The sequence below is a fragment of the Moschus berezovskii genome, chromosome 17 (assembly GCF_049115385.1).
Source record: "Moschus berezovskii isolate FMDL1 chromosome 17, NW_MosBer_1.0, whole genome shotgun sequence".
NCBI lineage: Eukaryota > Metazoa > Chordata > Mammalia > Artiodactyla > Moschidae > Moschus > Moschus berezovskii.
The window spans coordinates 63,791,665-63,808,546 of NC_142476.1; the positions used below are offsets into that span (position 1 = coordinate 63,791,665).

Below are 16,882 nucleotides of genomic sequence, written 5' to 3' on the forward strand. Positions count from 1 at the left end.
TGCCTACAGTGCTTCCCACGGATTTTTGTCTTCATGAATTCTTTGAAGAACATTGAGGTTCAATTTGAAGGGAAGTTTCCATGAAAGATTTATTTTACATGTGTGTTTTGTACTGCTATCTTTTGAAATCTCTGTGATAGCCTGGTGGTGGTAGTGGTTTAGCGACCCCATGGACTATAGCCTGCCAGTCTCCTCTGTCCATGGGATTCTCCAGGCAAGAATACTGGAGTGGGTTGCCATTTCCTTCTCCAGGGGATCTTCCCAACTCAGGAATCAAGCTCGGGTCTCCTGCATTGCAGGCAGATTCTTTACCGACTGAGCTGCAAGGGAAGCTGTATGATAGCCTTAGATATGTTTTGATTTTTTTAAAGAAAACCCAGAGATGGTTGTTTAGGGCTTTTCCAAACCAAGCATTGTCATGTGTGTGTGCTCAGTCTCCTGAGTCGTGTCTGACTCTTCGTAACCCCATGGACTGTGGCCCACTAGGTTCCTCTGTTCATGGGGTTCTCCTGGCAGGAATACTGGAGTGGGTTACCATTCCATTCTCCAGAGGATCTTCCCAACCCAGGAATCAAACCTGCGTCTCTTACATTGGCAGGCAGATTCTTTACCACTGAGCCACATGGGAAGCCCCGCCCTCCCTGGTATGTTTTTGTAATAGTATGAGTTTGAGTGAACTCCGGGAGTTGGTGATGGACAGGGAGGCCTGGCGTGCTGTGATTCATGGGGTCGCGGAGAGTCGGACATGACTGAGTGACTGAGCTGAACTGAACTGAAGGTATAGTTTTCTCTAGTGAAATCTTCAGAAGAATCCTTGTTTATTTCTACAGGAATATCAATTTCAGCAAATATACAAATTCCTTCCCCTTAGCTTCAAATTAAATATAACATGAAGTATAATGCAGAAATAATAACTTCTGAGGAGTTAGCTTTGTTGAGCTAATATAATCGGTAGTTAGGTAGACTTTACCTGACTTATTCGAGTGGTCACAAGTCCAAACTCTGAAGCAGGCTGGCTGCTTTTAGTTCCGTTTCTCTTGCTTCCTGCAATAAGTTCTTTAATTGGGGCTTCACTGGTGGGAAATAGATGGGGAAACAGTGGAAACAGTGTCAGACTTTACTTTTTGGGCTCCAGAATCACTGTGGATGCTGATTGCAACCATAAAATTAAAAGACGCTTACTCCTTGGAAGGAAAGTTATGACCAACCTAGATAGCATATTAAAAAGCAGAGATATTACTTTGCCAACTAAGGTCCGTCTAGTCAAGGCTATGGTTTTTCCAATGGTCATGTATGGATGTGAAAGTTGGACTGTGAAGAAAGCTGATCGCCGAAGAATTGATGCTTTTGAAGTGTGGTGTTGGAGAAGACTCTTGAGAGTCCCTTGGACTGCAAGGAGATCCAACCAGTCCATTCTAAAGGAGATCAGTCCTGGGTGTTCATTGGAAGGACTGATGCTAAAGCTGAAAGTGCAATACTTTGGCCACCTCATGCGACGAGTTGACTCAGTGGAAAAGACTCTGATGCTGGGAGGGATTGGGGGTGGGAGGAGACGGGGACGGCAGAGAATGAGATGGCTGGATGGCATCACCGACTCTGTGGACATGAGTTTGAGTGAACTCCGGGAGTTGGTGATGGACAGGGAGGCCTGGCGTGCTGTGATTCATGGGGTCGCAAAGAGCTGGACGCGAGTGAACTGAACTGGTGGCTCAGATGGTAAAGAACCCATAAAGAATCCTCGTGCAGTGCAAGAGACCTGGGTTCAATCCCTAGGTTGGGAAGATCCCCTGGATGCAAGCATGGCAACCCACTTCAGTATTCTTGCCTGGAGAATCCCCATGGATAGAGGAGCCTGGCGGGCTGCAGTCCATGGGGTTGCAAAAAGTTGGACATGACTGAGACTAAGCACACCACACTTCTCTGTCTCTGTTCCCTCTCTGTAGACTGGGAATATTCAGTATCTCCCAAATGAAGTTGTTGAATAAATGAGTGAGTTAGTATAGACAAAGCACATTGAACAGTGTGTGGCTCTTCTTAAGTTTTATGTTCATGTTCAGTTCAGTTCAGTTCATATTAGTATTTGTTATTACTAGTAGTAACATTATTAATCATCACATTGACTCAGTAATTAGTTACAGTCACTTGTCTCTGGGTTTTAGGTCTTTATTAATATAAGGAGATTTGGATTCTTTTTGAGTATAACTGGGAATATGTCCATCCATACTGAAGACTATAGATAGTAAAAAAAATTAATACATTTTCCCTCATTGATTTTTGTTATGGTTTTTGTGTTGCAGTTAAGCATTACTTTGAAACAAATTCTAAAAATATTTACCTGTGAATTCTTGCAGAGTGCAGTCTCCTGAAACAGTTGTACCTGATTTTTTAAAAATAATATTTGCTTTATTGTTGTTGCCTCGTCTTCTGTATCACAGGAAAGGCAGGAGGGGCCTGGTTTACCTGGGCTCTTCAGTAGTAGACCAAAGTTCCTGTAATACCCTGCCACCAGTTGCATGCAGAGGCAGTTTTCTAGCCAAGATTTTCTTTTAGTTTCTTAATTCTCTTTTTACTTCCTGCCCAGTGTTGGACACGACTTCACTTTTACTTTTCACTTTCATGCATTGGAGAAGGAAATGGCAACCCACTCCAGTGTTCTTGCCTGGAGAATCCCAGGGATGGGGGAGCCTGGTGGGCAGCCGTCTATGGGGTCGCACAGAGTCAGACATGACTAAAGCGATTTAGCAGCAGCAGTAGTGTGATTTCATTTTCTTCCCTTTTTCACCGTAGTTTTCTCCTCTCTTGTGGTTCTAAGAATACCGAAATTGTCATGTTTTTGTTCTGTTATTCCCCTCTCTCCAGATATATTGTGGGCAGAGGCAGGTTGTTTTTGTTGGCCAAGTCATATTTACAGAATTTTGTACATTTTGTGCTTGAGTCAGCAGTATTCATAATTAAAGTCAAATAGTACCATAAACATTTTTTGAAAAGATCACTCTTCTGAACATGCAAGTGCCTCCTTTCAGATGCTTTTTCTTTATATTGTTTAACTTAATGATTAATTTCTCCTTTAAGAGGTTTCTGTCATCCTGTGGGATAACCCAACAGGTTGGCTGAAGTGTTTTCTAAAACATAGTATTTTGCTTTAGATACATAGGTCATTTTCTGTGGTGACTGTGGATCTCTTACTGTTAGATTGCATTTGTACTTGATACATGAATATAGTTGTTATGGAAGGAAAGAGTTAAGTAGTGACATTGATATTTTCACTTTTTACAAAAACCTTTTAGTATCTCTTAGAAAGATGAATGGTTTACAACTCTGTGGCCTTTACTGGAAATGTTGCCTCTCTGTGTCTTTGGAACTGCCGCCTCACAGATGGTTTTCTTGCCTTGTAGAAAGTGTTTGTTTGCTGCCATTATTTGTATCTGCTGTTTGTCAGTGGTATTCAGTGTTCTTCCCTTACCCCTCAATCAGTGAGCCATGACAGCAGCACCTAATTGTTATTAGCAAGCAGCATCCCCGCATTCTTAGCAAGTGTTTTATTTATGAATGGAATATGAAAGGAGAAAAGCTAGTTAGTATTTCATAAATGTACCCTATAGTAAGAAGCCCTTGTATGTAGTGTGATCTGTACTATTGGTTAATTGACCTCAAGTTTGGTATCCTTAAAAATGACATGCGCCTTTGAACGTTTAATCTCCTTTATATTGTATGTGTTAATTCTCTCACTTTTGTTTTCCAAGAAAGGCTTTATTGGGGCCCATATTATAGTGGGGGAGTGAGGACAGATAACAAGTTCCTTGCTTGCTCACTCACTTGTTGAGTTAGGGGTGAACTTGTTCCCTATATGGGTTGAGGGTAGGGCTGTGCAGGGTTCGGGCTGGAGGGATGGCCCAGTGTTCTGCCCACCACTCTGGTTGAGTGTTGAGTGCAGGGGCGTGCTCAGTACCCTGCTTTTGCTCCAGGCTCTTCAAAAGAGGCAGTTGGGTTTTTTGGTCTCTTTGAATCTTTTGTCCAGAATTTGTGCCAGCTGCATATGCATGCAGTTATTTTTAGTCCCATGTAGTTCCCTTGTATTTTGTTGCTAGAGGAGAGGTTTGTCCAGGTGCAAGCATAGCAGCATTGCAGAGAAGGACCCCAGGTCCCAGCCTGTCTCACTGCCCCCTGCGAGACTCTACACCCTTATTCTGAAGGGGAAAGGGGCTGAAGCTCTCTTCTTTGAAACGTCTTCCTGGGGCTGCAGACCTTAGCCTAGCTTAGAGGTGTAGCAGTCCCTGGCTGATAGTTCCCGAGGACCTGTAGGGATCAGGGCCACCGATGACCTTTGTTTTTGTGAAATTTTTAGCCTGGTGATGAGAAGTCTACATTATTTTTCTTTGCTAAAGCATGCCTCTGTTTCATCTTCAAATTTTCAGCTTCGGTTTCTTTAAAGTGGAGAGAGAACTTAAGATATATGCAGAGTGTTCTGAATATAGCATTCTGCCTTGTCTTTTATGTATATCTCACAATTTTTCAGTGACTCATCTTGATAGAAAGTTAATTTTCATAGAATTTCTATATATTCACATTGTATCCACTTATAGAGTATTTAAATTGCATAATTACAGTATAATTGGTATGAGTACATTTGGTCACAAACACAGCTGACTCTTGCTAAGTACACAGCCTAACTGCTGGGAGCAGAAGAGTGCAGGGGTATTGGAGTAGTCTAACACTGAGCTCAGAGCTCAGTGTCTTGAGGGCTTATGGTATGTATTACAGATGGAAAGGAGAGGGTCTGAGATTGGCCATTTGGGCACTCGAAGTCAGAAAAGAGCTTTCACTGGCATGTTTTGGGGCTTTTACTCAAAGCTTATAGATGTTTACCTTATTGCTCACTACTTTCCAAGTCATTGCTTCAACAAATATTCATCTGGAGAGATAAAAAGATAGAATGCCAACCCTTCAGGAGTTTAATATGATGTTGTAGAGATACTGTGCATAGTGTATTGTGAGAGCACAGAAAGGGAGGCCCTGTATTGAGCAGGAGAGGAAAAACTTTCAGGAGCATATGACACTTGTGTCTAACTTGTGTCTAAATCTTGGAGAACAGTCAGTATTAGGCAGGAGGTGTTTGGGAGGAGAAAATGTTATGTAGCAGGTAGTTTAGGTACAGGGCGTGTGCAAAAGTGTGGACGTTTGGACTGGTACGGTATCATTGTTATTGCTGTAACGAATACTGTGTGCCCCCAGCAGCAGGATGCTAGAACATTTACATTATACACATTTCATGCTGTCAGTGTTTGAAAGAAAGTATAAATGTTGAGAAAGAAGCCAAATCACACTAGATCCCTGAAGCCACAGTTTATCCTGAAATGAGTCTTTGGAGTGTCTTAAGCAGAAGAGTGATGTCTTGAGGTCTGATTTAGAAAAATTTTCCCACTGGAAGCATTGGGAGGGAGGAAGGAGTAAAATTGCAGTCAAGGATACCAGTTAGGAGGTATCTGAAATAATCCAGATGAGAAGCTAGGGAGGGTCCAGATTAAAGCTTGTGAGCACTGTGAGCAAAGGGAAGTACTGAATTCAGTAAGTAGAACTGACAGGCCTCAGTGACAGCACACCTGGAGAGGTCAAGGGCAGGGACAGTTCTGGCGTGACCTCTAGGTTTGCAGGAAAGCTAGAGTCCAGATTGGTGAACTGAGGAAAAGTCTTTCTGTATATGACTCCTCTAGTGCTTAACACAATACAGGGCCTGATATTTATTGTTTACTTTCCTATTTGAAGAAAATACATGTTTTTTATTCCTGATTTCAGTGCATAGTGTTTTGAAACTCTAGGAGGCCATGGAATGTAGATATGAAAAATAATTGTGGAGTTGAATTGAAATCTTAACATTGTGTTTAACCCTCTTTAATGCTTGTAATGTTACAAAATTGCAAGCTTGAGTAAAAATTGACATCAGAGAATAAGATGGAAATACTGTCTTTAAAAATTTCCAAGTTTTTTGTGTAGTTTCTTTCTTGATGTTTTACCTTCTGAATAACTGACATCTTGATTCACAGAATGACTCAGTATCTTAACAGACAAGATGCCAATTCTCTTAGGATAGATTCTCTAAGTGGTTGGTAGTATAATAGAGGTTATGATACAGACCTTGATAACTTCCTGCAGATTAGGCTCTGTCATTTGAATGACATTCTCCTTTTTCAAAGATGATGAAGACATTTTTATATGTATGTAAAGATAAATTGGGGTCATGACTTCTATGCTACATCCTTTGTAGCATGTCATTACTTTGGAAATATCAGTAAAATGCTGGGTGACATCATCGTTCTCTTGTCTTTCTCTTCTTCCTTTGCCTTCTCTTTCATCTTCAGTTCAGTTCAGTTGCTCAGTCGTGTCTGACTGTTCGCGCCCCCATGGACTGCAGCACCCCAGGCTTCCCTGTCCATCACCAGCTCTTGGAACTTGCTCAGACTCACGTCGGTCGAGTTGGTGATGCCATCCAACCATCTCATCCTCTCTGTTGTCCCCTTCTCCTCCTGCCTTCAGTCTTTCCCAGCATGAGGGTCTTTTCCAGTGAGTCAGCTCTCTTTCATCTTTCCTATTAGCAAACCTTATCTCCTGTGCTTCTGACATATATATCCCACACCCTTCCCTCTCCTTTAATCTAGACCAAATCTCATCATAAATACACTTCTCACACTAGTCTTCATGCTTGCGTTCTTGACTTCCATGCCACCTTCCCGAATCCCTTCTCTTTATAAAACTTTTAAAACTATAAGTCATGTTCTGCTTAAAGCCGTATACTGGCTTTCCAGTGCACTTGGAGTAAGATCCCATCTCAGATATTACCTCTTCAGAGAGTCCTCCTTATGGAAAAATGAATGAATGCTCTGGGAACTCAGAGGAGGGAGCAGTTGATTCTGACTTTGAGGGTTCCAGAAAGACTTAACAGAAGGAATGGTATTTGGTCCAGGTCTTGAGTAGACTTTTGTTAAATGAAATTATGTACTGAATAAGAATTTAAATAAATAGAGGCTCTATGTGCCTAGGCACTGCAGATTCATGCCTTGACAGGTAATGATTACTTTGAAAGTAAGTCACTATTTTCAAAGAGTTGGCTGTATTTATTGTAACTTCAATACGTAGCATACACAAGAGCCAAGGGGTCCTTAGTCTGCTTAAATACCAGGAACCATTTCATTCATGGGTACCTATAAACATAGAATCAGGCCAACCTTTTCCTATCCTCATATATACCTGTTCAGGAAATTTGAGTACATTTAGAAACAAATTTTGACAAAGCCACAAAATTTGATTGTAGTGTCATGGTTTTTATACTTTAAAAAAGCGAGCTGTTTCTAGCCTTCTAAGGCCATATATCAATTTTTTTTAAAGCCAGAATTAACATCAGGAGGATGAAGTATAACCAATTACATATGGCAATTACATATGGTCATAAAATGAAACTTTTATTGATAACTAATTTTAGTGCCTGATCCCCACGGAAGTACAGCTTAGTAATTAACTAATTTAATCTTTTGTGTACTTCCTTTACTGATTCAGAATGTTGAAGACTTTGACTAGGTGTTCATTTTGTCTTTTTTGCTGTGCTTGTTTAGGTCTTCATTTTCTTTAATTTTTTTTCCTGCCTTTTTGACTCTTCAGTAGCTGTGATTCTTAAATCTTTTCCTTCCAAATTACTTTTCCCTGAAAAACTGCACATACTGAAATTGCAAAGTTTTATCATTTCAGAAATTCACTCGTTGACTTTCTCATCTAAAAATCCTCCTAGCTAAACTTGGAAATTCCTACCCGAAGAACCTCTAAGCAGACCAGTCCTTGCTCTAGTGCTTATATATATATATATATACACACACACACACATATATACACCAATGTATATATAGACCGTTCTGTTGTCACTTAGGCCAGTCATAGAATCTACTTGTAAAGCAGGCTTATAATATAAGTATTTCACTGGGCTGGGGAGAAATGAAAAAAAAAAAGTGGACAATGTAGAAAAGTGTATAGAAAGCTAGTTATTATACTTACAGTATATTACATTGTATTCATTTTGAGATTTTTAAGTTCCAAAATATCTTCATTTTAGTAAGTTATGGTGGTTCCCTCCCGTCTTCTGAAATCTCCTGCCTGTCAAGTAGGCCAAAATATTGTCGACCTATTCTTTATTGATTCAGCTTGTTGGTTTTTGAAGTTTGAGTCTTTGAAATCCAAAATTGGGTACCACCAGCTTATTTTGGGAGAAGGCAATGGCAACCCACTCCAGTACTCTTGCCTGGAAAATCCATGGACAGAGGAGCCGGGTAGGCTGCAGTTCATGGGGTCGCAAAGAGTCGGACACGACTGAGCGACTTCACTTTCACTTTTCACTTTCATGCATTGGAGAAGGAAATGGCAACCCACTCCAGTGTTCTTGCCTGGAGAATCCCAGGGATGGGGGAGCCTGGTCAGCTGCCTTCTATGGGGTCGCACAGAGTCAGACACAACTGAAGTGACTTAGCAGCAGCAGCAGCTTATTTTGTGCACACCTGTAATTGGAGTTGATATATTGGGTACTTTTCTTCTCAGGTCAACAATGAGTTCTCTTATTTTTTGATACTAGCTGGGTGTCCAGCAATTCAGCTGAATACAAACACTGACTCTCTGAAATTAGTAGGTTAAGGGCTCATTCCCATGAGACTGCCCTACTTTAGACCTAACTGCTGTTGACTGGAGGGAAGAAAATGCAGTGTGACAGTAGTGAGTTAAGTTTTACTGGGGCCAGATGAGAACTGTAGCCCAGAAAACAGCCTCTCAGAAAGCTCTGAGGAACTGTTGTGAAGAGATAAGGGGGAGGTCAGTATATACGAGATTTTGGTGAAGGAGGATCGATCAAGCACAGGTTTTCTCAGAGGCTTGCTGCTAGTCACGAGAAGGTTGCTGCTAGTCACGAGGAGCAGATGTCTCCGTTAATGATTTTAGTGCTTTTCTGGATATGTGAAGATGCAAGAAATCGGGCTCATCTGCAGGCCTGTTCTGCCAGTTTTTCCCGGAGCACAGAGTGCCTGATTCCCGATCTCCGCCCTGAACTCCTTTCAGGGTGTATTGAAGGTCCGCGACTGCAGTGGCTAGTAGCTTCATTCTTGTAGAACCAGATGGCAGGTAACAGTTTTTAGTGGGCACTGCTAGTCAGGTACTTGGGTTACCCCCCTACTTATGCCCAGCTGCCTACAAGTTCAGGGGTTCCCACGACTCCCCTTCAGGCTCAGTAATTCGTTAGAATGACTCCCAGAGCTCAGAAAAGTGCTTTACTTACCATTCCTGATTTATCATAAAGGACACAACTCGACCTGATGAAAGAGATGGTATAGAGGTATAGAGGGCTTCTTCCATGCTCTCTCCAGGCATGCCATCCAACCCGCACCTCCATGTGAGCTTCTTTGGGTGTTTTTATGGAGATTTCATCGTGGAGGCGTGATGACTATTTCATTGGCCGTTGGTGAGTGAGACCAGTCTTTGGCACTTCTCCCCTCCCCAGAGGTGGGTAAGGACCAGGACTGAAAATTTCTACCCTCTGACCATGGCTTGCTATTTCTGGTACCCAGCCCCCATCCGGAAGCCAAGAGTCAGTCATCTTATTAGCATACCAAAGATACTGCTTGGGAGATGTCAAGGGTTTAGGAGTTCTGTTCCAGGAACCAAAGACCAAGTATTTTTTATTATACCGTAGGATGTATGTCTCTAGTGAGGAGAGGTCTTCAGGTGTGTGGAAGGAATGGAAAGATTTGACGTGGTCAGTACGGCCCCACTGGACAGGCTGGCTGGGCCTTGATGTGGCTTCTCTGAGGACTGGATGCCTGCTAGAACTCCAGGGTTGTCTGGGGCTAACTTGTGTCTTTACAGCTTGATACATAACCTGAATGGCTCTGACTACATCTCCAATAACATCTCAGCTCTTACCCATGTCTTATCTTCTTCCCTTTAATCTTGATTTCTCTTTGTGCTTCTTGTTTTGTTGAATGTCAGATTTGTATCCTTAATCTCATTTTGAAGATGGCTTTTCATCTTCGTTATAAAACATCAACTAGTGTTTGCATTTTGGGGCTTTTCTTGGCTACTTTGATATGTTCGTTTAGAGATGAATAGCTATTCAATTAACTATGAGGGTATGATTACACCACCACCCTTGTGCCAGAAAGTGAAGAAGAACTAAAGAGCCTCTTGATGAAAGTGAAAGAGGAGAATGAAGAAGGTGGCTTAAAACGCAACATTCCAAAAACTAAGATCACGGCATCCAGTCCCATCACTTCATGGCAAATAGGTGGGGAAATAATGGAAACAGTGACAGACTTGATTTTCTTGGGCACCAAAAACCTGCAGCCATGAAATCAAAAGATGGTTTTTCCTTGGAAGAAAAGCTATGAGCAACCTAGACAGCATATTAAAAAGCAGAGATGTTCCTTTGCCAACAAAGGTCCGTCTAGTTAAAGCTATGGTTTTTCCTGTAGTCATGTATGGATGTGAGAGTTGGATTATAAAGAAAGCTGAGCGCCGAAGAATTGATGCTTTAGAACTGTGGTGTTGAGAAGACTCTTGAGAGTCCCTTGGACTGCAAGGAGATCCAACCAGTCCACCCTAAAGGAAATCAATCCTGAATATTCTTTGGAAGCACTGATGCTGAAACTCCAATACTTGGGCCACCTGATGCGAAGAACTGACTCATTAGAAAAGACCCTGATGCTGGGAAAGATTGAAGGTGGGAGGAGAAGGGGACGACAGAGGATGAGATGGTTGGATGGCATCATTGACTTGATGGATTGAGTTTGAGCAAGCTCCAGGAGTTGGTGATGGACAGGGAGGCCTGGCGTGCTGCAGTCTATGGGGTTGCAAAGAGTCAGACATGACTGAGCGACTGAACTGACTGACTGACTGATGAACGTCAATATTTGGAATGTCTCCAGCATTCCATTGTAGAGCAACGGGGAAGAGAAAAGTGGAGGAGAAAGTTAGGACGTTATATTTAACTTTCCTGGTTCTACATTTCTGATATATCTTTCTTACCTTTTTTTTTTTTTTGAGGCATGGCAATTGTGTGTCCAAAAATACTGTTTTGTGAAAACTGGAAAATACTGTTCTATATTAATTTACAGATGGGTTTATTGAATTGTTGTTCACTGTTAGTAAATTTATTTCTTGGATTGTATGCCATAAAAGGCACTTTGCTTTAGCTTGTTTCTTTCTAAAGGGTTATGTAAATTTTGTCACTTAACAAGTATTTTTATTGTGAGTGATGAAGAGATTTCAACTGCTGTGCTGACAAAGACTCTTTAATCAAGCTTTTAAAAATAATTCAAGCTTTAGTCATTGCCTCATTTTTACTCCCAGAACTATTTTACCAAAAAAAAAAAAAAAATTCAGTAGAGCATAAAAATTTAGACAGTACCACTGGGTTTATTTCAGTGTTTGCACTGCACCAATATTGCCAGTTAGTTTTGGTGAGATTTCGTTAATGGAAAATTATGAACAGTTTTAACACTACTGTTGTGAGTGATTTTATTGCTCAGTGCTGTGACCTCTTTAGGTCTCCTGTGATCCTTCTGTCATCAAATCACAGATGTCTAGCAAAGCACAAACATATACTGTTGAGAGATGGGCCAGAAGGGAGGGATGAAAGTTACTTTTTGTTTCCCAGGATATTGGGGAAGAACCCACATGATTTACTTTGAGGCTGAAATTTGGGGAATGAACAATACTTTCTTTAAAGATAGGGTTGGATAAGCTACTTAGCCATCTCCATTTACAACTACTTAAGCGTCAGATAAATCTATGAAAATTGTGACGATTGAGTCATTTTAATTAGGTTAATAGTCATCATGGAGTTAACATACCTGTTTTCTTCTGTTCAATTTTTATATTTGATTTTTAAGAAGTAATATATGGTATAAAGTAAAATTCCAACTAGGCTTTTTTGCCCAGTAGTATTTTGGAATATTTGAAATATGAAATTATTGCTTAATATGTAACGAAGATCATCTCTACAACAACAGCAACAAAATCTCACTCTCACTTGGTAACAGAATAATTGAAATGAAGCTGAGGTTTAAAAATTCTATCATGGAGTTGGTCTTTTTTTCCTTAATATTTATTTGTGAAGGTTAGAATTGAAAATCTAGAAGAATGCTTAGAAATCATCTCATTTTACTGTTTCATTTTTAAGTGCAGAAATTTGAGACATAGGATGTTATCTTATCTGAGTGGAGTCGGGAGGGCTCAGTCACAGCGCCATCCAAGGATCACTCGGGCCCCTTCATATCTCCCGGAACAGATGGAGCCTAGCAGAATCCATTATATAGACCTTGAAGCAAGCCTGATGATAAAACTAATTTTTCCAGTAAAGATGGGTAATCACAGACAGCTCACCAATAGTATAAACGTATATATACACACACAGTGAAATGATGATTGATTCATATTTGTACTTCTATTCAGTTTAATGAATATATTAGGTTTATTGATAGAAGAAAATGTTTTTTATATTGTTTATATAATATACAGTCTCCTTTGTGGATCCTGATCTCTTTCTGCTTCTTCATTACACTTCATTTTTTGGTCTGTCTTCCCCATTAGAGTCTACTTATAAGAGCAGGAAAGCCTCTGCCTTATTCACTGTCGTCATTTCTGGCACCCAGTAAAGCACTGATGGTTGACTGATCGCTTTGTTAGATAACTATTTTATATGGCCTTATGGGAAACTTAGCATATTTAAGTATCTTAAAAGTTTGCTTTTTTTTTTTTTCCCCCTTTCCCAGTGAACAGAGTATCTGTCAGGCAAGAGCTGCTGTGATGGTTTACGATGATGCCAATAAAAAGTGGGTGCCAGCTGGTGGTTCAACTGGGTTCAGCAGAGTTCATATATATCACCATACAGGCAACAACACATTCAGAGTGGTGGGCAGGAAGATTCAGGACCATCAGGTAAGGATTTGTTAATTCTTAAAATTACCTAGTATTACCAAAGGACTTGATATATATTCAGTAAAATAATGTCATATTTTGTAGCCAAAAGAGTCTCTGTGGGAAAAACTGGGTATAGCTTTGCCATTCCACCCTCTCCATCTTTATAAAGCTTGAATTTAGATGACAATTTAGAACTAGTTGTTCAGGAATATAAATCTGAGTTTTTCTTCACTAAATCCTCCAGCCTTCAAACTAGCTAGGTTTGGGAATCTAAAGTAAACTTAAAACAACTAAAATGTGAAATATCACTTACTTAGCAGATTGTGCTTAAGGAATTCATTTCCCACCAAAGGTACGGGGTATTGGACTATAGGAAGGAGTTCAAAATTTAAATAGTTTCATAAAGTATTCTAAAGTTCACATATGATAGAAAAATTGTATTAAGGTTGCTGGAATAGTTAGGCTTTTGTAATTCTTGTCTGGCATGACAACTAAGCTTTTGCTAATTCCCTGCTCTGGATTTCCTAGAAAGATGACTGGATTATCTGATTACTTGATTTCTGGGGCCTTTCCAGATCAGGAGCCAGTAGACAGTGTAAAATGGAGATAGGGTTTTACTAGCATTAAGTATATACTAATAGCAATGAGGACTTTTATAAAGAAGAAATTTATGAAATACTTTTGACTCTGGTAAGATGGTAAAATCAGCCAGTGTTAAACATATTTGGGGGAAAAAATGTAACAGATTTCCAGCTGAGTTCTTATTAGAGAAAGATAGTTCCCCGAATTTCCACTGGGAGACAGGCTGGTGTAGTGTGTGGTGAGATGCTGTGACAGCCCTGTATTTGTTGATGGAAATTATGAACTGGTAATAGCTGGGGACTTAGATTCGGGATTTGTATGGTACAGGTTGTGCCCTTTGAGATGCTGGGCCTTGAAACTAGTATCAAAGTTTCAAAACTGCCTAAGGCTGAACCTTTTCAAGGGGCCGCACACCATAAAAAGAAGACTAAGAACAATCTTCCTAACCAGCACAGGTAGGCAGAGGAGTTTGTCTGAGCTAGTTTAGGAGATCCTCTGAAAAATGGAAGCCTCCAGCTTCATTTACACGTCTCCAGCGGAGAAATTAACCAGTCCTGGCTGTGGGCCAGTGAAACTCCTACGGCACCTGGCAAAAACATATCTATTGCTCCCCAGGAGAGGAACTTTCCAAGACCTGAATCAGTTGGCAGAAAGAGCAGTTCACTGAATGCAGCACGCTTACCTGTTAGCGCTGACTGCCCTAGCCTGCTGCTCTGTGCCCTCTCAGGCTCCCTTCTCTCCCCTGTGCCTCCACCTCCACGCTCTGCTTCCTTCCTCTCCCTCCCCTCTCTCCTGTCGCTCTGTGCACCTGCTGGCTCAGCCTTTCTCTGGTTTCCCCAGTCTCTGTACCAAGAACCCTCTCTGTCTCTCCACCAGCAGACTGTCTCAGGAGTGAGTTGGGCCAGAGACTGACTGAATACTCCCTAAGATGCTGTTGCAAAGTAAAAATGGGAACTGGACAACTAGAACTTTATAAAAGTTATTGAACATTTTAAACACATTACAAACTAGTAGCTGTAAAAATAAATTTTTGGTAAATTCAGTTAATTGGTCATTTGATATCCTGATGAACAAATCTGTTGTTGCTGCTGCTAAGTCACTTCAGTCGTGTCCGACTCTGTGCGACCCCATAGACGGCAGCCCACGAGGCTCCCCCATCCCTGGGATTCTCCAGGCAAGAACACTGGAGTCAGTTGCCATTTCCTTCTCCAATGCATGAAAGTGAAAAGTGAAAGTGAAGGCACTCAGTCGTGTCCGACTCTTAGCGACCCCATGGACTGCAGCCCACCAGGCTCCTCCGTCCATGGTATTTTCCAGGCAAGAGTACTGGAGTGGGGTGCCATTGCTTTCTCCAGATGAACAAACCTAAACATATCTAAATGTTGGTGAAAAAGATGATGAGTGTTTAAAAATAATGGGATCAAATCATTATTTTGTACACTTGAATATGTTGTATATCAGTTACACCTCAGTTGAAAATAGATGATTAGAAAGAAATCTATGTAAAGGTGAAATACTGACATTTTTATTCATAAGAGAACTTAACTATCGTATGGCTTCCAGTTTTTGACAAATGGAGTGTTTCTTAAAATGTTAGAAATTTAAAAACACTTCTAAATAATTTGTGACACTAAGATGAAATCATTATGAAGATTAGAAAATATTCAAAAGTCAAAAAAAAGAAGCAAAACCCTGGATCTAAGTGACAAGATAAGACACATAGAAACCTGTGGGATAGCTAAGCTGTCCTCAGATAGACAGTCCCTCTCCCGCTGTCTGTCTGTTCTCTATATGTGTGAATCTGTTTCTCTTGTTACGTTTGTTCATTTGTTTTGTTTCACATACCACATAAGGTGAAACCATAGCATATTACTTCATTTAGCATAATACCCTCTAGGCAGATGGACAAATCTTAATGGCATATAATAAGCAAACCCAAAGAAAGCAGAAGGAAATACTAAAAATAAATAATAAATAGAAATTAATAACACAGAAACTGCTTCCCTGAATAAATTGACAGAATCAAACCCCCCAAAAGTTACAAATAAAACAGCATTAGGGTTGGAAAGAGATATCACTGTAGTTATAGTAAGGAAATAAATCATAATATTTATGAACAACTTTACACCAATAAGTGGGCCATTTTGTAGAAAAATATAATTTATCATAAGTGGCAAAAATTATAGAAACATAATAGACTATATTTTATCAGTAATATGTTTTTATCAGTCATAAAATATATCAGTAGTTAACAATCTACCCCAAATATTTTTTAAAAAGGACAGCGTCCAGAGCATTTATAAACGAAATTAAAAATCTTCAAACTATTACCTGTTCTATGTAAACTGTTCTAACAGGGTATTTTGGACTTCCCTGGCAGTCAGTGGTTAAGACTCCACCTTCCAGTTCAGGGGTGCAGGTTCAATCCTTGGTCCAGGAGTCAAGTTACCATATGCCTTGTGGTCGAAAAACCAAAACATAAAGCAGAAGAAATATTGTAACACATTTAATAAAGACTGTAAAACGATCCATGTCAAAAAAGAAATCTTAGAAGAGGAGTACTTTATGAGGCTAGTGTAATTTTGATATCTAAGACACAGGACCATTTCAGAGAGGAAAATTATAAACACATTTCAGTTATTAACTGATAAAGAGATGAAAGTCCTCAATAAGATATTAGCAGGCCAAATGTAACAATGTATATTGGAGGAGGGAGTGGGGGGAAGATCACCTCTTAACCAAAGAGGATTTCTTTCTCTTTATCTCAGTAATGTTAAAGATAGTTTAACATTAGTAGCCTATTAATTTGGTAGGAGAAAACCTAGAAGAAAAACAGTGTTTTCAGGAAAAACACTGATAAAATCCATACAGAATAATGCTCAGCATGTTTGGCATAAAAATGAGTTTTCTTAAGCTGATAAGGATGAATAATATAAACATACAGCAGACATCTATAAGACAGTTCAGTGTTGGAAGGATTTCCGTTAAACTCAGGAATAAGTTTGAGGATTTCAGCTTTAGTCATTTTCATTTTCTATTGCAGAGGTGGTAATCTAGTAATATAAAGGTAAATAGAAACTATAAGGATTGAAAAGGAAGAAACAGAGCTTGACCTTATTCACTGATGATATAATTGTCTATGTAAAAAAAAATCCCAATATCTGCAGATAAAATATTAGAACTAATAAAATTGTTCAGCACGGTCGTTGGATATAAGATTAATATATAAAAATAAGTAGCATTTTTGTATAACTAGCAATAAACAACCGGAGAAGGCAGTGGCACCCCACTCCAGTACTCTTGCCTGGAAAATCCCATGGATGGAGGGGCCTGGTGGGCTGCAGTCCATGGGGTCGCT

The 16,882-nt window shown here is 40.1% G+C and overlaps 1 protein-coding gene across 10 annotated transcripts in view; it reads left to right on the forward strand.

Annotated features, from left to right (window-relative positions):
• ENAH (ENAH actin regulator) overlaps positions 1–16,882 on the forward strand; it is a 159,142-nt gene that overhangs the window by 70,555 nt on the left and 71,705 nt on the right. For all 10 annotated transcript variants that reach the window (XM_055419798.1, XM_055419801.1, XM_055419803.1 and 7 more), the window contains exon 2: positions 12,795–12,960. In XM_055419798.1, the coding sequence (XP_055275773.1) occupies positions 12,795–12,960 (166 nt within the window). The remainder of the gene's footprint in view (positions 1–12,794; positions 12,961–16,882) is intronic.